The 24,347-nt window shown below is 43.1% G+C and overlaps 1 protein-coding gene across 6 annotated transcripts in view; it reads right to left on the bottom strand.

Moving 5' to 3' along the window:
- Positions 1 to 24,347, bottom strand: part of sulf2b (sulfatase 2b) — a 111,673-nt gene that overhangs the window by 38,124 nt on the left and 49,202 nt on the right. For 4 of the 6 annotated variants that reach the window (XM_085444972.1, XM_085444970.1, XM_085444971.1 and 1 more), the window contains exons 4-8: positions 5,698 to 5,926; positions 4,613 to 4,733; positions 3,579 to 3,697; positions 3,356 to 3,507; positions 3,000 to 3,169 (exon numbers count right to left, since the gene is read on the bottom strand). In XM_085444972.1, coding sequence (XP_085301098.1) covers positions 3,000 to 3,169; positions 3,356 to 3,507; positions 3,579 to 3,697; positions 4,613 to 4,733; positions 5,698 to 5,857 — 722 coding nt within the window. In that variant the 5' untranslated portion in view covers positions 5,858 to 5,926. The other 2 variants (XM_085444968.1, XM_085444969.1) reach the window with 2 other exon arrangements.

Raw genomic sequence — 24,347 nt, forward strand, 5'->3', positions numbered from 1 at the left:
ATTCTGTTGTAATTATCCACGAGACCTTAAAGGCTCTGTGAAAATATTGTCTGACATTAAACCGGTCCGTGGCGGGGGAGCGCTGGACTACACGGCCATCAGCAAGAAGCCTGGTGAGAGGGTGACAACTGTTGGTGAGATTATTGCAAATGGACAAAATATAAATGACCATGAGCCACCCTGGGTCTGGAGCTCCATGCAAGGTCTTGCCTCACAGGGTGAAAATGACCATGAGAAAGGTGGTTGTTAATAATCTGAAGGCAGTTGGGACGACAGTCACCATGAACCCCACTGGTAACACACTGCATGATTGAGAAGGCTTGGAAGAAAGTGCTGAGGAAACCAACATCGAGCTCTTTGGCACCAACTGGACGTGCTGGGTTGGAAGGAAGACGGCTCAAACGACAACCACAGTCAAGCACGGAGGCGAGGACATCATCAGATTTTCTGTTAAGGATACAGGACAACTTGGCTGTAGGATGGAGCTGCATGGATTGAACCTGGATGAGAGCTTCCTTCCCTCAGCCAGAACACTGAAGATGAGTTGATGAGTCTTTCAGCAAGACAGTGACCGAAGGCACCAAGGCAACAAAGCAGTGACTGAAGAAGAAGCACATAAAGGTCATGGCTTTGTCCAGACAGCTGAAGCTTGGAGTTGCTGAACAGCATCCAAGAAAGCTGAAGGATTGAGAGAGTTTCTGTAAGGAGGAGCCGGTCAGTCACCCTCCTGAGATGTGACCAACAACAGGAAGCATCTTACTGCTGTTCTTATCAGCGTGGGTTTGCCCACCAAGTTTAAGACACCGAGTCTGAATGCTTCCTCTAACTTTTATGTATATATGGAGGCAATAAACAAAACACCAGGCTGAATATGAATACAAATGTATTCCACGCAGTGTTAGAATGAACCGCACGTGTGATGTGTGCGTGTCTGTGTGTAGCTGAGTGTAATATCATGTTTGGACACATCAGGCTGTGTGAGGAGTGATGACAGCAGATGCTCCTTTTCATTAATAACACAGTCTCTGTCCTCCTGCTGTGTTAGCTGCAGAAGATGTTCCTGCACTGTGTTCTGCGTGGATAATGAATGACTCCCATCAGCTAACTCGTTTACTCCTCTCCTCGCTCCTGCTCGGCAGCTTCATAATTAAATTTCCTCGTCGGGACAGAAATGCTGTGGGCAGCTGGAAGCATCTGCAGGCGGGCTGGAACACTTCGGTCCGTCTGACAGGCGGTCAGCTGACACGTGTGGAGCTCGTGAACTCGTTTTAGGGAAGATTGACTTTATTCATTTTGAAGGACTGCAGCGCGCCTCATTAGTGCAGCTGCGGTGAAACCGTTACCTCACAGCAATGAGGTGCTGAGTTCAAACCTGCCAGGCGACAAGCAGACAGTTTGTTGACATTTAAACGGTTCTCTTTGAGGTGCTGTTCCCAGATTCACTTTCATTGCATTTTCATGCATTTTGCAAGTGCAGCTACCGAAAAGCAGAATTGCATTCAACTGTTAAACTGCGTGTAACTGACATGATGATGCGTCACAGTAAGCACATTTGAAGCAGATCGGTAGGCAAACAAGGACGGTGAATGTCTGCCTTCCTCGCCTGATCACTGTCTACTGGTTCTGGTCCAGTAATGTCGGTTGGCTTTGGATTCGTTTGAGGTGTTGAGAAATGAAATGAAGCCAACACAGAAATGCATTTCCTCTAATCGGCAATGAGACCATGTCCAAAAGTGAGTCAATCCCCACAGAACCCCAGGTTTACAGGCTGGTACAACAAAATGGTTTTAGCATCTATGGCTGTACGCTCCCACTGCTGTCTTCAGCGTTCAGCTTGCAGCCTCTGCGCCTGTTTCAGAGCAGAAAGGTAAAATGTTTTCTTTCCTTCTGCTTCATTTTGTCTTTATTTACGAGACTAAAGCTGAATGCACGGCTGTTTATTACTTCGGGGAGAAGCTGCAGCCTAAACCCGACCTTTTCTTCAGAATTTGACAACACAACAGGTCTCCACTTTCATTAAAGTCTGCAGCACCACACGTTTCCTCAGTCGCACTGATTCGCTGGGTCTTAATCAGCCATCGTTCGGTCCCGTCAATAAGGTTTAAATTAGACTTTGCAAGTGCTGCTGGTTTCCTGCTTTCTAATTCATACTGAATAATAAAAGGAGAAGCAACTCTGCGCCTGTGCTGCATTTTTGTTCTTTGTGCACAAAGACAAAACTGTCAAACGCTGATCATTCCAGCGTATGAGCGTCGAGTTATGCACTGACTGTCAGAGGAAAGGGATTACTGTCTGTTCCGAGTACTTCCAGCAGCGTTTTTGTGTTACAAGAATAGAAAAACCTGCATAAAAATCCCTGTGAGCTTTAAATGGGATTTAAATGGTCTCCTGACAGCAGGAGTCCAGCCGGAGTTTCCTCGGGCATCTGTTTATATCTGCGGGATGAAAAAGATTTCAGTGTGATGTCTCTGTCTGTTCAGCCGTCTCCCAGTCAGATCATAAACAAGGAAACGTATCTCTGATGCGAGACTCGCTCATGGACTTTGTCATGTTCGCTAAAATTGGACTCAAATTCATGTAAAGAGAGTAAATAAAACTAATGTATTCATTAACACTCACACGTACACACACACACGCACACACACACAAGCACACACACACGTGTTAGGGAGGATTGTGCCGTTTCAGTCGTCTTGCTTCAGGATTTATCCCGTGGTGCAGAACAGAGCTGCTCCATTGTTCTGCTGGATTACAGTGGCTTAGTCTCATTGTATGTGTGCATGCGTGTGTGCACTTGCATTACTACTTTTGTGAGGACATAAATGTGTTTCCACAGTCGCACTGTGGGGACTCTACTTCCTTATAGGGACAAAAATTAAGTCCTTACAATGTAAATCATGACGTTTTGCATGACGGCAGGTTTATTTTTTAGGATAATTCTCTAGGAAATGAATGCAAGTCGAGGAAAAGATAACTGTGTGTGTCTGTGGGAGGCCTACATGTGCTGCGATGCGTTGGGGAAGGCGGTGCTGTACTGCGGGGCAGAGTCTTCGGGTCCATGAGGGGCCGCGTGACTCAGAACCATCAGAACAGGGCGGTGAGGATAAAGTCGCTTTGAAGAGCGGAAGTAACGGATGGACTCTGCCGTGATCAGGTCGGTCAGGTAGTCCTGGAAGCACAACAACACACATCACTATTATTAACCCTGATTTTCTTCACTTTAAGTTAAAACTCACTTAACATCCACCGAATCAGTGACGAAGCAGTCAGCGCAGGATCAGAGTTCATTTCAATTTTAGCCACATGCTAAACTTGCATTGCTGTGCAGCGACAGAGTTGTGTTGTGTGTCCTCACCTGTGGATACTGCGCTCCGTGCTTCTCTCGCACGCTGTTGCGACACAGCGTGTAGTTGTAGAAGCGGCTGTTCTTCACCAAACCGAGCCATTCCCTCCACCCGGCGGGAACGTACGAACCGTTGTACTCGTTCAGGTACTTTCCAAAGAAGGCTGGAGAAAAAGCACAGATGTATTAACAGAAGCCTCACAAAGCCCGAGTGCGTGTTTGTGTATTTGCCTACCTGTCCTGTATCCAGTGTCGTTGAGGTAAACGCCGAAGGTCCGTGGCTCGTGCTGCCGTTGCCAAGACGGCGAGGAACAGTTCTCGTTGTTGGTGTAGGTGTTGTGGTTGTGAACATACCTGAGGGAGACAGAACACGTGTTACTACAAGAGGCTCGCACTTTGTATCCCAAGTCTCATGTAAAGTTATTTTAATAGTTCTGCTAATAGCGCTTTGGTAATAAAACACATCCATTATAGGATTTTCACTCTTTCCTTTACACATGAAGACATTAAAATCACCTGTCTAATATTACTAACGTCTTCGTTGGGCCGCCAAACCAGCTTTGACCTGTTGGGGCACAGATTATCTCACACTGAGGCATGCAGCTGATTAATTTAACACCTGCATCAGGCTGGTTCTCTGCAGAAACCCACAGCCAAGACACGATAACTGGAAAAAGCTGTAAATGACTCATAAGCAGCTGGTTGCTTACAAAACATAAGAATAGAAGAATAGAATAACCCGTTATTGTCATTGTTCAAGGAACCTGTGATCTGTCAGACGCCACTGCTGCTCTTGGGTAGTTGTTGTTGCTTCAAAACCGCGGGCCTCCTTCTGACTCAGAGAGGAGCTACTACTTAAAGGTGGTGTAAGTGGGGAAAGTGAGTAGACTAGCCGATGGAGAGCAACTGAGGAGCAAATTGCCTTTGACATGTAATAATTGGTGGAATAACTGGTTACAGCATTCGGCAAATCATCAAGCTCGGTATAGGTCGAACTTGATCGATCCTTAAGTGTAAATGTGCTTCATTATCCTCTTTGACTTGATTAATAAAATTAACATCATTTTGTATTTAAAAGATTTGAAACTAGCACCCAACCATGACCTCATCATTGAAGTCTTTACTGAGGTCAGGAACGACCTTTTTCCTGTAGACAGTTTATACATCGGCTGTCTTTTTGCACTTAGACGAGTCGCCCCCTGCTGGCCAACGGCTCTGGCTTCACTTTTCGGGTGTAGTAGGCACCTCCATCTTTGGAACTGTACTTACTTCCCAGTGAGCATGCTTGAGCGTGACGGACAGCACATGGGCGTGGTCACAAAGGCATTAGAGAAGGAAGTCCCGCCCTCCTCCATAATGCGGCGAGTCTTATTCATTGCCTGCATCGACCCTACATGGAGAAACCCACGGTTAGCACATTGTAAAGCTTGTCCACCTGCTTTGGTGATAAGTTCCTTGGTTTCTGTTGAAAATTGTTCAAAATCATTTGCCTCATAAGCCTCGACATAAAATGGAGAGCGACACCTGAAACATGGTTCTTATTTAAAATGCTCGATGATTAAAGATCAACTCTTTCCTCGCCTCTGCCCTCAATAACGAGTTCTGACACCTCGCTTTATATCAGTAAAGTCGTGGTTTGGCGACCATTAGAACAGTTTACAGGTTCTTCTGAGGGCAGCTGCACTGGCGGAGACCACGCTCACCAACTTCTGACGCAAACCCAGCAGCTTTGTTCTACGAGCTAGCCTGAAATATGACAGAAACTGCTCGGCTCAGAAAGGCGTTACTCTTAGTAAGCTTTAAATGTTTAAAGAGTTTACCACACGTGTTCTGGTCAGAGCAATGAGCTACTAAGCCAGTACAAGACCCAATGAGTCTAACAAGCAGCGAAGAGGTTACAGAGTAACAAAAGTTCTCTCTTCCTGCAACACGCCTGCACAATCTACGATACAGTTAAAAATGGGATCATAATCTCAGACAGCAGCAGACAACAGCCATTTCCAGCTGTATGTCGTTAATAATAGAAGATAAATTTTTGGATCGCAGAGAGGAAGTTAGCCCTAAAAAGGCTCCCAGACAGTGATCATTGCACTCCGACCTGTTAAAGAACAAGATAAAGGAGTTACTTAATGATTCAAACACTTTGACTTGGAAGTAAAGCTCAGTTGCTCAAGCTGCTCAAACGAGATCTGTCCGATGTATTGATATGACGAGTGTAATATTATGTTAACTGTGTATTACTGTTAAACTGAGACTTTTTTATGTCCACACCAGCGTGTTACCAACAATTACATTAACAGTACAGACAGTCAGACTAATGCTTATAATAAGGCTTGTAGTGGAGTTTCAGTCACCCAGCTCCATGTCCTGGTCATCAGTCAGGATGAGGATGATGTTTGGTCGGATGTTGCGTCTGTCTCTCTGGAGGCGGGGCTTCAGGCGTTGCGTAGAAGAAAAATGAGCGTGACAGAGCGCCACGGAGACAAACAGGAAGAGGAGAAGTCGACCTGCCATGGCCTTTGACCCCCGGGCCTCCCCACAAAGGTCAACCAATCAGCTGCTTCCCACAAGTTGTCTCAGCTTCTGGAAAACACACAAAGAGACCGCCTCGAGTTCAGAACCGAGGTTCAAACAAATCTGCGTGAGACTGAGCCACCGGTTTACAACGTTCGCCATTTCCAGCTCCATATTTTTATTCCTCGACTCCACTTAGAGAATCTTGGCATGACCCAGGACTCAGGATAATCCATATTTATCTTGGTGCCCCCTCAGTTTATGCTGTCTCTCAAACAAGCTGAGCTCCTATCCTATCAAGGCCACCCTGCCTGCAAGACAGCTTTCCTCTGACTTACCGTTCACAAACAGAAGATTTGAACAGTCGATGGTGGAGTTCCTGTGCTACCAGTCTAAGATGACCACAGTTTAGTTACCATAGAAGAAGAAATATGTATGAAACAGAGTGTTTATGACAGGCTGACGCCTGCGTTTTAGGCTCACGGGAACGGCTTGTGTACTGATATAAACCTTCAACTGGCCACTGAAAGAGAAGACCTTACAAAAGGATTCAAAGTGGCGTCTACACTGTACCAGAACCACATAATGTTGCTTTAGTTATAGATATTTTAGGAAACTGTTTTCCTTCTGATATTGCAAACACTTCCTCAATCTGTTGCTAACATTCGCTTCCTAGATGCATGTTTGTTGTAGTTGATTGGAATCCTGCAGGTGGTCATCAGCGTCATCAGGATTGATCCTCTTGGAGGCGAAAAGTACCTGCAGCAAATGTCACAGTAATCTGGCCAGTAGCGGGTCAGATATTTGAAAAGGCCAAACGAATGCCCCGCTGCTCGCGCAGCTGTCGGACGTGTTATGACTGTTGCAGCAGCGTTTGGCTGAAATGTGGCTGCGGTACGTGACGCGCTGCGTTTATTTACTGCGCGAGGGCGGGAATGTTGATGATCCATCCAAGAGAGCGCTGATTTCACACAGCAAAAATAATAATAATAATAAAAAAGTCAAAGATTTCTGGTCCCAGTAGTTACAGGACACACACACACACAGTTGTCATTAGCTGCAGTCTATTGTTTCTCTGATAATAAAACGCTGAAATCTTATCAGTCACACTGACGTAAAGCACAGTAGAAATGTGTGTGTCTGCAAGTGTGAGTGTGTGTGTGTGTGTGTGTGTGTGTGTGTGTGTGTGTCTGCAAGTGTGAGTGTGTGAGTGTGTGTGTGTGTGTGAGAGAGAGAAAGAGCTCACAGCAGGGTGTATCATGCAAATTAGCCAGTAATCAAAACAGAAGAGGCTCAGTGCTCATTCTGAACACACCCACGGTGATATGTGTGTGTGTGTGTGTGTGTGTGTGTGTGTGTGTGTGTGTGTGTGTGTGTGTGTGTGTGTGTGTGTGTGTGTGTGTGTGTGGCTGCTGATGGAGCTCTCATGTTAAAGTGGTCTGGTGGCTCCAGCTGTGAACAGACTGGAGATTACTCACGACCTGCTGAGAGAGAGAGATTGGCAGAGAGACCTCCACGCTCCATTCAGGCCACAGCCACAATCACGTATTTCATTTTAAAACAATCTTCACCAAAAAAACATATTTTGAGCTCATCTGTTTGTGTAAAAATGCTCAAAGAATCCAGAATGAAGCCACCCGGATACTCCACAGCAGTATAAAGAGGTCACAGAGGAAGGGAACTCTGGGAGTTGGGAGGTTTTGCAATGCAAATCCATCAACATATTCACGTGATAACAAGATTATTATCCACAGACAGAGAAAGGAGGACCCACACAGTAACGATGAAATCAGAAAGGGTGAGCCGGGCTGGAATATTCTGGGTCCTGTGACAGAGTAAGAATGAAGACGTGTTGGTCTGCTTGAAGAATAAAGTGTCTCCGCTGTTTTCTTGTATTTGTAAGGCTGTTTGTGGTACCATGAGTCTCAGTCAGGAGGTGAATGTGGTCGTCTACGTCATTGTTTCCCAAAGTTCAAAGACACTAACTACAACTAAACTAAACTCAACTGTCCTTACATTTCAGCTCAAACCCTTAAATGCGTCACAGCCTTAAAACTGTCAGCTGCAGCTTCTCATGTGCACAATTTTTCATCTTTAATGTTTGTTCCCATATTTTTCTCTCCTTGGAGATGAACTCCAATTTCACATTCTTACCTGTTCAAACCAACTTTTGAACCAATCAGCATTCAGCCTGAACATACAGAGGTCACATTTTATTGCTACGGCTGCATCTCTGCAGTCTGTGCTTTGGTTCCCATGATCCCTCTGTCTGCAGAGGCAACAGGTTGCACAAACAGACGTCAGAACTGGACCATAAATCCCAGATTTATTTGATTTATTTGTGCTCAGGGCATGCTCGTGTGGTGAGGACCCTAAACATGGACTGATGTCACACACTGATCTTGTTTCTGTTGCTGCTATGTTGGAATTTTGAAACTGGATGTTGAAAAGTGAGGCGCTGACCAAAAAACCCTGAAAATGTAGCACCGGAGCAGTTACGCAGGAGGCCTACCTTAAAGGTTACGGTACTTTATCACTAATGGGGATCATAACATTAATAATAAACATCATGTTGTCATCAGTAACACTTGAAAATAGGGATTGGGACCATATCTAGATAAGTCGCCCTCTGCTGGCCAAAGGAAATAATGCTGACACTTCTGCATTTGCTTCATATTTCAGTCCTGGAAGCTACTTCAACTCTGACGTTCTTTTAAAATATAATTCTTCATAAAGCACCAACATAAATGACTGACAGCTAAAACTGATTACATTAAACTTGAACAACTGTGCAGATTTATAATGGAGTGTTCAGTGACATTAAATCTGCATTTGTAATCTGATTTAACAGAAACTGTTCTAACAAACTTTCTGACATTTGATACTTAAGCTGCTCTCACACAGACTCCCACTTCGTATATTTGCATTATGATTTATATGGCACTGATGTTATTGCAGCTTTAGCACAAGCACCTCTTCCTTTGGTTATTACGGCTGAATTTCATTCATTTGTTTTTATTTCTACGTTTCTATCTTTTCATACCAAAACCATCAAACAAATATGATACAAATATGTTTCACTCTGGTAGATACACACATTTATTGCTGTCCTTTTAGGGATGTTGGCTCTAAATGAATACGACTGGGTAATGATGCTGACTTTGAACAGGAACCAAGTGAAACTGAGAATAAACACATGCGAGACTCTGCATTGTTTAACCTGGTTTATGGATCCAACCCAACATCTGGACTGAAGTGGAGCGGTCCAGCTGTTGGCCATGTTCAGCCCACCACTGTCGGTAATCTACTGCAATATATTCATGTTATGTCATTGAGCGTCATTATGAAACTGACCTACAAACTGACCTGAGACCAGACTAACCCCCGACTCAACCTGCAGGATTATTTTTCGGTCTCAGTCTGGGTCACAGTCAGCTTTGAACGCAGCACGGTTAAAGTGCAAATGATCTGCAGCACTAACGGATCATAAAGGTGTCAACGCTGACTTCTTGATTTATTCGTGCAGTTCATAAAATGTACTAGTATTATGCAAAATTAGGGACAGGATGCATTCACTGTTACCTTCCTTCACATTTTTACCAACTGGTCGCTGAAAAAAAGAGAACAGGTTTCAGGAGTTATTTATCCCCACAGTCACACAGGAAAAAAGACAATTCTGATAATTAATCGGGCACCAAAGCGAAAAAATCCAAAGGTAATATCAGCTTGTACTGCTATAGAAAAACGAGCCGATTCATAGTTGTGGAGCCCATTCCCCCGATCGAATCTCAAACACTCAGAGTAGAAATCGTGATGCGAATCTGTCATTTTTGTTCTCGCAGGGCTGCAACAGATTGGTGACCTGTCCGGGGCGTACCCCGGCTCCAGGAAAGGCTCTGCAGCCCTGGATTAGATAAACTGAAGAATATGGATGGAATTAATGGATCACTGAATGGAAACTTCTTGAAAATACCCAGCAGAGGTGCCTGTGATATTGACACAGTCGGATCAGACATATTTAAACTGTAAGCTCTCTGGTGTGAAGTCCATGTGCTGCTCACCTGCACCTGTTAGTACCATCTGATTAATTTATAATGAATGAACTGGCATCCTGTGTACTGCCACCTGCATGCTCTCACCTAATCCAAACCATATTTCCAGCAGGGATGTGGACAACTAATCAACAAGATGTTTAAATATTGCAGCAGAAATACCAGCTGATTAAACATAGATTTTATTAACGTACATAAAATGTTAAAAGTTGGTTCAATGATGTTAAGCTTTAAGAAGCACTTGGACGTTCTAAACAAACCCAGCTGGTCTGGGATGAGTTTGTGCAGAGCGAAGGAAAATAAGTGAGAATTCCTTCAAAATAAAAGCATCAAAGGTGACCAAAACCTAAACTGTGTGTAGAGTAAAAGAGTGCAACACTATTACCAAAGCAAACTGAGGATAATGTGAAGGATGTGGAATTCTGTTTACTTCACAGCTCCAAAGGTGTTGCAGTTTTGCTCTACCTTGTAGAACATTCAAGTCCTTTGAATAAGAAGCTGCGCTCAAACATTTGGTAGTCAAGATAAAAAGAAAGTTTTAGTGCCGAGCTTCTGTTTGTCTCCGTGGGTAATTAATTCTGCTTCTCCTGCTGCTCCTCCAGCCCTCCTGCTCATCAATCATTTCTACTGTAGCTTCTAAAATTATCTACCTGAAACAGTCAAGAAACAGCTAATTAAAAAGAAAACTCATTTGGCAAGCCACCAAGGACTAATATCATGAAATACCCTCCGTGTTTGGTGAAATATAATAGGTAATTTGAGCAGGAATATTTAATTTTCTAATTACAGCCGGTTGTTTCTCCCATCAGACCAGACAATTACACCCTAATAGGCTCATCTTAGCTGCCAGCATATCATGTGAACAAGTTAAAAGCCCCATAACTTTGATTAACGACACAAATTAGCATAACTCGTCTTTGTAAATAAAGCTTTAGTCGAGCCAGTGTTGTTAAAACGAGGGTTTTAAGGCCATCGCAGAGTTAATAGTCTGTTTCTGATGTTGATTGCAGGACTACACATGTCCTGATCATGTACATGCACTCGCCGCTCTGAAGATTCAGTTTTGCATTGAAGATGCTTTGGTTCACTGCTCGGGAGCGAAAGCCTTTATAGTGCTGTAATTTCAATCTGCTGAAAATACAGCAGCTGTTTTGAATCCCAATACTTTCTTTTCATTTGATATTCATGGAGTCGAGCCTGAAAATAAAGCTGCTGCTCTTGATTCCAGATAGTTTGTTTTATTTGATATTCAGAGCCTTTTCGTGAAGCCGCTGAAATATTATATCCTCACCTTGGAGTCTGAGGAACATCAGTAAACACACAGGCGGAAGCAGCAGAGAGCAGAGTCACTGCATTATTTAAAACAGACGGTGAAGTTTTTAGACTTTACAGAGAAATTTTCATTTCCTGAGTAATTAACAAGAGAGGAACCACGTTTTATCCTCAGAAGACACAATAGAGCCGTACTGTGGCTTTTCTTTGGTTTATTCCAGATGTAAATAATCTTTATTTACACGCAGCAAAAAATAAGCCAGCTTTCTTCTGATTGGCTGCCCCTCACAAACATGGCATTTGAACTGCAGGTGGGAGGGGCTTCAGTGAGCTGCTAACTGTCTGCTTGGCCACACATATGCTCACTGTACAGGACAAATCTGCTGCGTTTGTGGCTTTTTGTGGTAGAGATCACCCAAGACGTCTGTCCTTTTGTAGGTGAGTGAAACCCAGTATTTATTCATCTGGACACTAAAGAGCAGGTATTGGTCTGTGCACTGCACCTGTGCAATTTATAAATGGAGCTAGCATTAGCTGATAACTTAGCATTTTAAGCTCTTGTCCAAATTTTCCCACTTCTGCCTCCAAAACCAGTCTGGACTGTTGCCAAAATACTAACTTCACTAACTGAGGCTTCAAAATGCAGATCTGAGCACCAGTGACTGAAGCCGTGGTGTCTATATACAGCCTATATGTGTGCCTAAAATAACCATATATCAGGGCAGTATCTGGTCCCCACCTGATCCTGGATCTGCCGGAGGTTTCTTTCTGGGTGCTATATAAATAAAATCAAACTGAATATGGCATCATAAAGCCAAGAGTAGCGTTTAAAGTGTTGGGAGCTGTTGGCTCACAGGAATAACTTGTAGAGATGCTGCCTAGCCAAAGCCAACATGACAGCTTTGCATGGGAGACATCTTTAGACATCCAGACATCTGAAGACCGAAGACGCCCGAGGGTTAAAAGTGTGTATGAAAGACTGGTTGAGAAGCTTTCTCTCAGACCTCTGAGGCAGACTTTATCCTTCTATATAAAGATGCTTCCATGCACAAAGCCCGCACCATACAGAGATGCTTTTCCAAGTGCTGTGAGGATGAACTTGACTGGTCCGCATGGAGCCCTAAATCCCCCCCATCCAACCCTTTTGGGAAGAACCCAAGCACCAGCTGTGAGCCAGATCTTATCACCCAACATCAGTGCTGGACCTCAATAACGCTCTAGTGTCTGAATGGGAGCTAATCCCTGCAGCAGGTTCAACATCTGCTGGAGAGACTGAATCCAGACAAGGAAGGCTGTTAGAGCTGCATATTAATGAACGTGGAGTCACAGTCACGCTCCGCTCTCAGACAGCGCCGAAATACCGGAGCGACTGCACGCTTTCGGCAGAGCAATGAATGAAACTATATTATCAGGCTATAATATGCGCTACACGTGCAGTCGCGCTCTCCTGAACTGTGAACAAGCGCTCCAAAGCCCCACGGATCATAAATTCTCTCGTCTGTCATCCCGATGTGCCCTCTCTGGCTGTGGCTTCTCGAGCACATCTATCTGCTCATTAATATTCATGCGCCGTGGGCGGGCCTCGCAGCCGAAGCAGTTGGCCACCAAGTGACTCAATATGAAATGTGGTGAATGTCAATAAAGAGATACTGCAGCCATAATATGGCTCCAACTGCTCATTCATATTCATTAGCATCTCTACATGCAGAGAGACCAGCAGGGGAGACTTAATATCTCCCTGCGCGGAGGTGAAAGGTCAGCTCAATGCTTCTCGACAAAACTCTAAAAAGTATCAGATGAGAAAATGAAAAGTGCTGCGGTTGCTGTGGTGACACGTTAGCCTCTTAGCCTTTATTACAGAGCCGGCTGCGGTTATTGACATACACTATATGACGTAGAGCTGATCGCAGACAGAAATATCAATGCATTTGCCATTTTCATTTGGCTGTAATTGATGCGTCGGCTAATATTTCTCGACTTTTACTAATAAACATGTCAGGAGGCATTTAGCGTGAGGGATTTATTTCTGGACACAACCTTAAATTCTCTCCGGCAGCATCGCCACTGAGGCTCTCAGACCACATTTAACCTTCTGCTTTATTTAAAGTCCATCCAACAATACCTCTCTGTATCGCACTGCACCACTGAAACAGTTCTTGTCAAATAGGAATTTCTATTAAGGGCCGGTAACAAATCAGCACAGGTTCCACGTTTATTTTAACACAGGTTCCAGTTATGTTTGATGCTGCTGCGTGGCCGCTTTCTCCGTTCTCTGATAACAGCTGACAAACCCGATACCGATACCAGTATCGGGTATCGGGGCCGATACTCTAAAATGTGTGTGTACTCATACTCGTAAAAGTTAACCGATACCATGAACCGATACTAACTTATTTCATTAATCAGAGGGTGGCTTGTCATTTCTGTTGTAGTTTTTTAAATTGGCCACTAGGGGGACGCTAAACAGGCACAGGGTTAGGCGAGTGAGACTGGCGGCTTTTGTTTGCTTGTTTACAATATGGACACTCTGCAATAATTTAAAAGTTTATTTTATTCTCAAACCTAATTTGTATTTATTTTATTCCAAACAGAAGTGTTTATTTATTATTCTGAAAGCTCGAGACAGTGCCCAATAGTTCAGTGATATTTTGTTAAATTACAATGTGGAGACTCTGCAATAATTTAACAGAATTGCTTATTATTCACTTGAAATTTTTTTGTGGTCATTTTTATTAAGATTTTATTTTTTATCGGCAGATAATAAAATAAAACCTGTCTTCCAATTCATTGCGTGTGTGTGTGTGTGTGTGTGTGTGTGTGTGCGTGTGTGTGTGTGTGTGTGTGTGGTAGAAGTATCGGTTTTTGTACTCTGTATCGGCAAGTACTCAGATCCAAGTATCGGTTTGAAAAAATTGGTATCGTTGCATCCCTACTTTTCACTATACTGGGTATAGCCACAGGCTCAGTATTAAAGTGTTCACAGGCTCACAGATAAAGGAGCAGGGATGTGACCCCTTTCTGGCCACTGCAGGTTTAATTCACTTACAGTGTTACATTTTTGGACAACAGCACATTTTATTTGATTTTGTGTAGTATTGCCTCCGTGCACCACTTCAGTGGACTTTAAATCAAACAATCTACAGCTTTAATTCATGGGTTGTAACAAAAGCACTGCACGCAATGAAAGGTGTAAAACCTGTGCCAAATCAAACACTGTGGCTTCCCCTCGGGAAGTAAGAGAGCCGCCAAAAGTTCTTTTAAAAGTAATTAGACAACTGACAGGCAGCAGGTGAGGCCTGTTCCCTCATTACTTTGTGGGAAATTAAGCAGATAAAAGGTGATTCTAAGTGCTGAACTTGTATTTCCCAGCTTTTCACTGAATATAGCAGAAGTATAAAAGGAAATAAACCGGTCAGAGTTACAGAAACATTCAGGAGACGCTTTTTATAGGCAAAAAAGAAATAACAGTCAGTTTTTGCTTCATTGTGGGTCCTAGCATAGAACGGAGCAAGTCAACGACACACTGAAGATTTAGACTAAAAAACATAATTTCTGTCTTTTACCTGAGAGCTACATCAGAAGTAAACCTTCATGTATAGCTTTTTTAATTTTGTTGGTTTTACGTCTCCTTTTACCTGCAAAGCACATCATGTTTCCATGGAATAACTGTGCACTATAAATAAAGCCGCCCTTTCTTTCCTTCCACAACCTAATGAGCTTGTTCTAACAAGCAGCAGCAGATTAGACAAACACAGCATATTGAACTAAACAGTGGACAATTAGGTGAAACCTTCATTCAGGGTGTCAGCTAGAGGGGAAGGCTGACGTCAATGGATTCCTCCTACAAGAGACAGAAATCTTTAAAAGCACACACTTCCTCTTTTCAGAGGATGAACCAACAAGTTGTGCATTCATTTCTGCAAACAGATTTATAACTAGAGAAGCTGTAGACGTCATGAAATTCCTGAACTTATTTCTGCCCCCCTGAGAATCAAACATGCTGCCCTGAATGGAGGCGTGTGTGACAAAAACATTTAGACGTCCTTTCTTGGTTAAAAACATGACTTTTCACCACCACCTCCGATTGTATCATCAGCTAGGGCCACTTGAACCCTCACTTGAGGTGAACAAGGTAAAGTTGAGGGCTATTTTAATGTACAGCGCCCTCTGTTGCCATTAAGGTAAATAGCAAGAAAACGTGCCCAATCCGTTCCTGTGACTGACCCCGTCAAACACCACCCTTACATTTTTGGATGCTGCAGGCTGGACTGAGACGGTGCAGGTGTGTCTTTTAGTTGGACTTCAGAGTTAAATGGTGCTAAATGTGAATTGGCCACACTCAGCTTTAAAGCGAAACACAGAAGCCAACTAATGGAAATTCAGTGTGACTGCTATAATAAGTAACAGCTACGGTTACAATAAGCAGCAACTATGGAAAAAGTCCAGCTCTGTTTGCACTGGATTCTTTTCCTTCTTCTCTGTTGATAAAATGAGACGACAGTTTTGGCTGCTTCCAGTCTCTGCACTGGACGCACACGGATGAAACTAATACGCATCAGATGGCCGAGGACACCCAAAAAAATGCGGCTCTGTTCTGTTTTCCGTACAATAAACCTCGAGTGCAGGGTTCACAGCGATATCATATTACCAAATGTTTTGGAGAAGTAGAAATAGGAAACTGGACACCATCTTCTGTTTGTTCTCTCTGTCCAGCACTGAAGCCAAACTTTGATTGGGGACAAACAGGATGTTCAGTCCTCTGGAGTTTAACTGTATATTTTTCTTACTGTCAACAAATCCTATGAACACACCAAAGTTTGTGTGTCCCCCAAACCTTCTGACCTCATATTGATGGCCCTCAACTCCAAATCCACTGGTTCCTGCCAAAAAGGCAACTCTTTAGAGCAACAAACATAATGTTTCATTTATATCACTGACCGGCGACGTGTTACTAAACATGGAAATCATTTATCGAACTGACAGATGGACGTAGTTCATTTGACGGGACGATTTTCAGCCGTGGATTAACAGACATTTGGAGTATTTCTGAGATAAAGACACAGATAAATGAAATAAATCAAGCAATGCTCCAACACATGCAGGCACCCAAGTCAAAGCCACCGTCAGCTGCTAGATAAGCAGTGTAACAGGCCTGCTGGCACAGTAATGGTAAAAGGTTTACTGCCCATCACAGCAGTGAAGTACAGGTGCTGTATGCTAATGAGCCAGTTGGTAACAGCTCCACTGAATTCAATTCAGTTTTATTTCCACAGCGACAATTCACAATAATAGTTGCCTCAATAACTGCTTCTGTATTGCAGGTAAAGAAAAAAAGAAAAGAAAGTAAACCCCAAGAATTCGACGATACCCTACGAGCAGCACTTGGTAACAGCAGGAAGAAAGACTTCCCTTTTAACAGGAAGAGACCTCTCAGCTGTACGTCCAAATTTAAGCATCACGTGAACTTGAGCTGAAGCGTCAAAAGTAGCCATTACCACTATAATGCCTTTATTTTGCTCCAAAACACAGAAAGTAATATCAGTAAAAGTATCAATAAGAGTATCCACTGACAACTCTACACCCTTAAGACTCACTCATTCAAAACATCTCAATAATTTTATTTGTTTGCAAGAAATTTTGTGTTTGGTGGTCAAGAAAGAAAAATCCAGAGCATCGCCAGATTTAACCTTAAACCTTTATCTCTGTAACAACTACAACCCAGAGACACACGTAAGACTTCTAGACGTACGTCTGATGTCTTTTCTCTGTCAGAAACTTTTCTTTCTACAAAATTCACATTTTTCGCTGACTGACAATCCTCAGCTTTGATGTAAAAACGGTCTTTCCAGCTTCTCTATTGTGGGGATGTTGGATTTCCTTGTGTGTAATATATTTGATGTGTTAGTCGTATATTTAAACAATGTATATCTGTAAGTGACTGAACAGGAAATGGAGAAGAAACAAAGTATTTAACGACAGACTGACATTTTTGGTTTGCTCAGATTTGCTGACATTCATTCTTTCTCTGCTCTTTTCTATCAATCAAGCTTTCCAAAACAGAGGCACGAAACCATTTACAAGCAGAAGCACTTACTGCAACGAGGCGAAGAACATGAAGCTTAACGTGAAGAGATCAAACAGAGAGAAACACCACGAGAGCGAACAGACGCAAGTCGGAGGAGAAGAAGGCAGAAATTCTCCTGAAACTCTGCAGAATAACCCGAACGCACAGCTCCACTTCTGCTTTCTGTTCCTTTTTGCTTTTACTTCTTCTTTCGCTTCCTCTCAGATGATGTTTTACACTCAAATCTCTCACTACACTTCTCTCTTTCTCCCTTTCCTTTCCCGCTCTGCTTTCCTTTGTCTTTTCCTTCACATCGCTCTTTACTTCTGCTCTCGTTCCTACCTCGTCCTCATGGGCCACGCTGCCTTGCTCGTAGGCTCCGGCGCCAAACCAACAACCTCCCCAGCCTCCTCTCAGCCTAGGTCCTGTTGACTGTTGTCGAGGTGGCAGACATGACAATAATCCCTGTGGCAACAGCTCTCTCCCCTCGGCGACCGCACGCTCTCACTGTTGTAACAACAGCTGAGCTGCTGCTGCTCCTCAACCTCCTCCGTCCTCTTCCCCTCCTCCCTCGCTCACTCCAGCTCGTTCCCTCTTTATCACTTTCTCTCTCTCTGTGTTGATCTTTTTATACCTCCTGTTCTGTATCTCCCTGCTCTCCTCTGGCTCTCTCCATCACTCCCTCCCCTCCTCGTTCTCTGGCTCTCGCTCTCTATTGTCTCTCTATCGCTTCATCACTTTCTCATATCTTTCTGCCCATTCCTCCGATGTCCTCCTCCTATTTACAGTTTTACAGTCATTTCACCAATATGTGAATTAGTTGTGGTGCTCGTTAATTTGCTGTCTGGATTATTTTGAATTGCAGTTGTTGAACAGAGAAGAAGAAGAAGAAGAAGAAACCAGGAGGTCAGGAGCGATTCTGGTTCTTCAGATTAATTTGCAGCAACAAACTTTCTGTGTATACATACATACATACATACATATATATATATATATATATATTAGGGGTGCAACGATATTCGTATCGATATTGAACCGTTCGATACAGTGCTTTCGGTTCGGTACGCATATGTATCGAACAATACAACATTTGTAATTTATTTTATCAACTTTCCTTCTGACGATGCTGTCTGTGTTGAGCGCTCAGTGAATCTGTGTTCGACTACTCCGCCTAGGCTGCACTGTCGAGCGCAGATCCACTGAGCGCTCAACACAGACAGCATCGTCAGGAGGAAGAGCACAGGGCAAGCTAGCGAGACAGAAGTTAAGCTCTCAGCAACATGGACCTCCCCCACCCTCATTCAGATCTGGCGTTTGGAATTATTTTGGTTTTCATGTGACGTATGACCCTGAAGGTAAGCGAGTCATGGACTAAAGTAAAACAGTATGTTGGATGTGCCACTCAATGCTCAATTACATGGGTGGGAACTAGTGTGTTAGCGCAGTTAGCTCGTTAACGTGTTGGCCGTCTAGCCCCACGCACGGGGCGATCGGCGGTAGCTCGTTAACGGAGATTTGCCGTGTTGTGGCGTTAAGGTCATTTCAACGAGATTAACCTGAAAGCACTAGTGGGAACACAACGAATATGACTGCACATTTACGCCGACATCATCCTAGTGCAAAGACAAAAACAACAAGCATGCTACTAACTTTAGCCGAGTCATTTAGACAGCTGTTAGCACATGATTCTCCTTATGCTGCTGAGAATATAGCCCAGAAGAAGCGGATAGTATAGCTTTTATTTTGGAAAGAGACATTTCTCTGTAATAAACTCTCTTTTCCAAAGACGAGTGATTCCTCAATCAGATACAGGGCTTGCAATATCGCTAGCCCGACGTCCTGGAGCTAGCGATTTTTTCAGTCGGGCTACCAAAATCTATCTCTTCCCTGCCCGTCGGGCTATTGTAGGAAGGAAAAATATATGTCAATGCTTTTGCATTCTTTCAGAAATGTAGCTGGGTAATTATGTCATTGGCATCGGTGAGCCACTGTCAATATGTGACATATTGAAGTCGCGTTTGAATTTGCGCTTGTTTTTTTGCTTTCACTTTGCAATCGTGCGAACTGTGTATAGAGAGCGACAGCACTGATCTGTGAGTGATGATAATTTGTGCACCAATTCCTCTGACATCGTCTTATTAATCGTTAGCTTACTATGCAAACATGACAAGTGAAATCTCCCGCAGCTTAAACATGTGAGAGGTTGATCGCGCAGAGAATCGCTGAGCGTTATGTGTGCATGTGTAAAAGCAGCAGGATATATATTTTAGTTCTGCTGAGCCAAATAAGACAGGTCAGGGTGAAGAAGTGACAGCCAAAGAAAAGCTTACCACAAAACGGAGAAGTTATGACAAATCAGACTATAAGGCAAAAAGAAAGTGCAGCTTTATGGTTTCATGGACAAAAGAATTTCTGTGGCTGCAATATGATGAGCTAAATAACCAGGGGTGCACATAAGTGGTCCGCAGGTGCGCATTCGCTGTCAAAATAAAAAACACGCACAAGGGTTAGGGTTAAATTTAAAAACTGTACTTTTGAGTTAAAATATATATTTATAATTTTAATAAATGACAAATTAAAAAGGCATGAACATTTTTTTTGTATCGAAAAAATATCGAACCGTGACACCAAAGTATCGAACCGAACCGAACCGTGAATTTTGTGTATCGTTGCACCCCTAATATATATATATATATACATATTTAAAAAAATTGAACACATTAGAAAAAAAGTGTATTGGTGTGTTTGAGCACAAAAAAGAATCACACACCTATCCACAACCTTTGATGGGACGTTTTCAAAGTGCTTGCTCCTCCACAGATTTCTGACTTTTGATGGACCAACCATTTCTGTGACTGTCTGAAATTTGTGACCTAGCATTTACTACAATATCAAGCTAAGCAAATCTGCATTTTCTTCAGGATAGCACGATGTTGTACGCACCCATCCAACACCCCGACCTCCACAGCCTTAAAGGGCCAGTGCTTTGGGCAGACCTGCACTTTTTGGAACTTTCATGCCGTGAGCAGCTGTACAGGAACCAGCCAGTCTTTGTCTTTTCTCATTTATCACACTGTTATTTATGGAGCTTTCTCATGTGAAAAACAGTACAAACGTCTCCCTGTAAATTTGAGCTACTCTCTCCAACTGGACTCCAACTGGGCTCTCACAGTCTTGTGGAGTGTAACACCCACGCTACACCCCTGACAGAAGAATAAAGTGGTCCTCACTTGACACCTCTCTAAAATTACAGCAATAATAATCATCAGACTACATTTTACAGTTTTAGTTTTATAAGGATGTTAAATGACTGCCTAGTTTATTAATACAGTGTAAAGTTTGCTCAGTGTCAAATACTGAATTCGTCTTCTTATGTTGAACCTGTTTAGTCTGAAAAACAAATCCTGTTTTCCATTTTGGTACAAATACGTTTCATGAATCGCCCTAAACGAATGAAAGACGGGGTTAACTAAGGACAGCGCTGACAGTAAATTATTCTGGTGGAGTGTCCCATTCAAAAGAACCATAAATGGTAACATCAAAGATGGAGAAATCCACAAAAGGCATAACAAAAGCTCTTATTACACAACCTCCATGAATCTGTGGAAGCACCGTTGACTGGATATGAAAGGTGGAAGTACTGTGATGTCACCCATTGGTTTTGAACGCTGCAATTTGAAGCCTCAACCTTAGCATTTTTGGACACCACCATGTTGTTTTTTTGTAGCCAGGAGTGACCATATCTGGATGAGAGGGTGGAGTGCTAAATTATAAGCTAGCGCTAGCCAGCTTTGTTAGCAAGCTTGGTGCAACACATAGTCACGTATGTCTTCAGTGTATTGAAGTAATTTTAAACTTGTTTAAATCCTAAAAGCACGGTCAAGGAGAAGCATAATACTCATCAAAGGTTCCACCAGAAATGCTCCAAAAGGTAAAACAAACACAAACAGGACAGTTCGGATCAGAGACCTCGAAGACACTGATTGGCTGCAGCTCCCTGCAGAGCAGCACCTGCCAATCAAGAGGCGGTTTGTGTCGCCTGTGCAGCGGCTTCATTTTCAGCCCTGAAGATTGCCACCTGGGAACCACACACTGCAGCTTCTGACCTTTGGACACTCCTACCTCTTGTTCAAAAGCTGATTACGGTGCTTCTATTATTAATAACCAGCTGGAGAAGAAAAGCCTTTTCAACACCGAGCATTACATTCGATAACTAGCAGAGACAAATTCTAGTAAATGTAGGCAGCGATGATGTGGATAAACGCTACAATCTGATTTGTCTTGAATTGTCCTGAACACATTCATGCTCTGCAGAGAACGGTTAGACTGTAATGATCTTTAAATTGTTCATGCACACTCAGGTAGGGCTGTGCGATATGACCAAAATCTCATATCCCGATATAAGACATCTATCGTCCGATAACGATATAAATCACAAAAATGTAACATTTTCTGTAAATTCTGTGAATCTCGGGCAGCTCGACTTGCGTGAAGTGTTTCCAGCTGCGTGAGCTGGAGTCGAGTGTTTTAACCGATGCATGAAACGATACATTTTAGACATAGCGCATCGACTTCAGCTCTCAGCCTGCTGATGTCTCGTGTCACTGTCCTGATGTCTTCAGTGTCTCTACCACCATCAGAACTTACAAAACCACTTCAATAAGCTTAGGAAAAACCTCTGAGAAGACAAGACTGAAGATTTTACAGCAAGTGCCCCTAAATGACTTCTGCTAACATCCAAGAAAGCTGGATGGCCCAACAAACCCCAAACCTAACACTGGATTTATTATTATCACTTTGGTTGTCCTTACAGATTCACCGGGCCTGTTGTTGCACCAGCTACCAGCTACCAGCCACAATAAACCAAAAACCAGATCAGGCATCAGTGTGAACTGGTCAGTGCATTCACTTTACTTTGTTACTGTTACATTACCAAGAGTCAGCTGCAGTGAACCAGGTCCCAGAAGAAGCGCTAACAAGCAATCGAACGGCAAAGGCTAAACGGATGTTTTCCTTTTTGTAGTTTGTGATTTAAGCGAAAAGCGTGCTGCATTGAAGTGACGCCTTTAGTGAAGCTCACTCCCCTGTGTGTCAGTTTAGCACTTGATGGGAAGCTTTTATTGCACTTATGGTAACACATCTGCTGTGCTCCCAGTGTGGGGAGGTGCAGAGCAGGTACGGACTTTTCCCACTCAATCCTATCAGATACTCAATAATCATTTATTCTTCAAAGATGACTCTCAACCACAGACACCTCTCAAATGACTGTTCTCAGCCAATGTGGCATTTTGTCCATTGTTCATATTAAACATGGAGTCGGCCATTTACACACATTTGCACAACACGTCCTCTCGCATCTCATACATCTTCCACACCACAGACTCCGCCCACTGCCTCTTTTACACCTCCACTCATCTCTTTAATGCTCCTTCCATCTGTACACCTCCCATGTGCATCAGCTCTCTATGCCTTTATCCTCCATCTCATTTGCACACATCAGTCATACATACAGTTATAGACTTCATAGAGTGCACTACATATCACGGGTGAAGGCATACTAATGAAATCAACTTTGAGAAAAAGGAGGACTGCACCATCCTCCTGAAAGCTGAAAGCCTTTAACTATAACACAGTAATAATAATGAAGAGAACAGGATGAAAATCTGATTTCTCATCAGAAAAGTCAAAGACGATAAGGTCAGAGAAAAGAATGAAAAGAGAAAACAACGAATGAAAAGGCATTTCTCTGAAAGAGCACAGCCAACCAGCCGATTTTAAAAATGCTGACGATGCTGATGATCGGCTGATTTCCATGAATATTTGCCACCATCAGAGCAAAAACCTCGCCCTCGACAGATGAAAAACAAAGATACAAATGTCCTCTAAATGCACTGAGGTCACTCGAGCTCCTCTAAGAGAGAATCCTGGGATTTTCCTTTCATACAAGTTTACGCTAAAGAAAACAGTCAGCGACAGAAAGCCTTCAGCACTAATATCATCAGAGCTCCTTCAGGTTTATGTGGTTACGCAGTGTTTATAAAAGCCAAGAAAGAAAGTTTATTATCTGTTGGTCGTTTAGCTGAAATATTACCTGAAAAAATAACAAATTGATCATCGATATAATAACGGTGTTGTTGGTGTTTTTGAACACTAACAATAAAAATGCTTTTTATCGTTATCATTAAAAAAATGTATCAGCGTAAAAAGAAATAAACTGAAGTGCCACAGAGACGTATGCAGGCTAATGCAAACCCCGGGCTGGTGGGTGAACCTGAAACTCACGGCAGCACTTTCCCTTCATCCTCCCAACACTGGTTGGGATTCTCTCTCTCTGTACAAAGGTATCAACACCAAAACATGCTATGCACATAATGATGAGACCTGACTGCATTTGACAGCCCACAGTGAGAATTCGCTGGATTTACACGTGTAGAATGATTTAGTGTGCGGTATTCGTTCAACAGCATGACCAAAATTAAGACAGAAGTATGCAATGAACCTGCAATCTTGTTGAAATGGTTGAAGACTGGCAGCAGGTCTGCAACCAGTCGCAGTCAGCTGCCGACTTCAAAGTGATAAAACAGCAATAAGACAACAAGCCTGCTGGCAGTTTGATTGGATGGGGTGAAGCTGCCTTTACATGCACTCTGTTGGGGACGGTACATCAATATAGTAGAAATCAGTCAATCAATATACAAGTAACAAGTGTTAATACACATAAAAACAAATGAATATGAAAAAGAAACAGGAGGAAGCAGATGCTCATCAATTTTGTTTCTCTCTAAATTCACATCGACTACATTTAGAGTCCAGACAGAAATTCATTGATGCTGCACAGAAATACAGAAAGTCCTCTACAGGTGAAGGATTTACAGGAGGAGAATTTGGCTGAATGCATGTAGGTGCTCGGCAACCGTGTTTTATGTTGGAATACAACAAGAATGCAATCAGCTGGTAATCAGCTGGATCAAGTTCCCATTTGCGATATTCATGGCTGTGCCGATCTGTTTCTGGTTTTTACAAACTGCGGTCAACGAGTCGGAGAAGGACCGAGGTCAGTCTGAGCTGGATGTGACAGGTTGCCTCCCAACAGGCAATCTGT

The sequence above is a fragment of the Copadichromis virginalis genome, linkage group LG20, assembly GCF_057382275.1.
Source record: "Copadichromis virginalis isolate Kocher_CV1m ecotype Utaka linkage group LG20, C_Virginalis_male_GT1.1, whole genome shotgun sequence".
In the NCBI taxonomy this organism is placed as follows: domain Eukaryota; kingdom Metazoa; phylum Chordata; class Actinopteri; order Cichliformes; family Cichlidae; genus Copadichromis; species Copadichromis virginalis.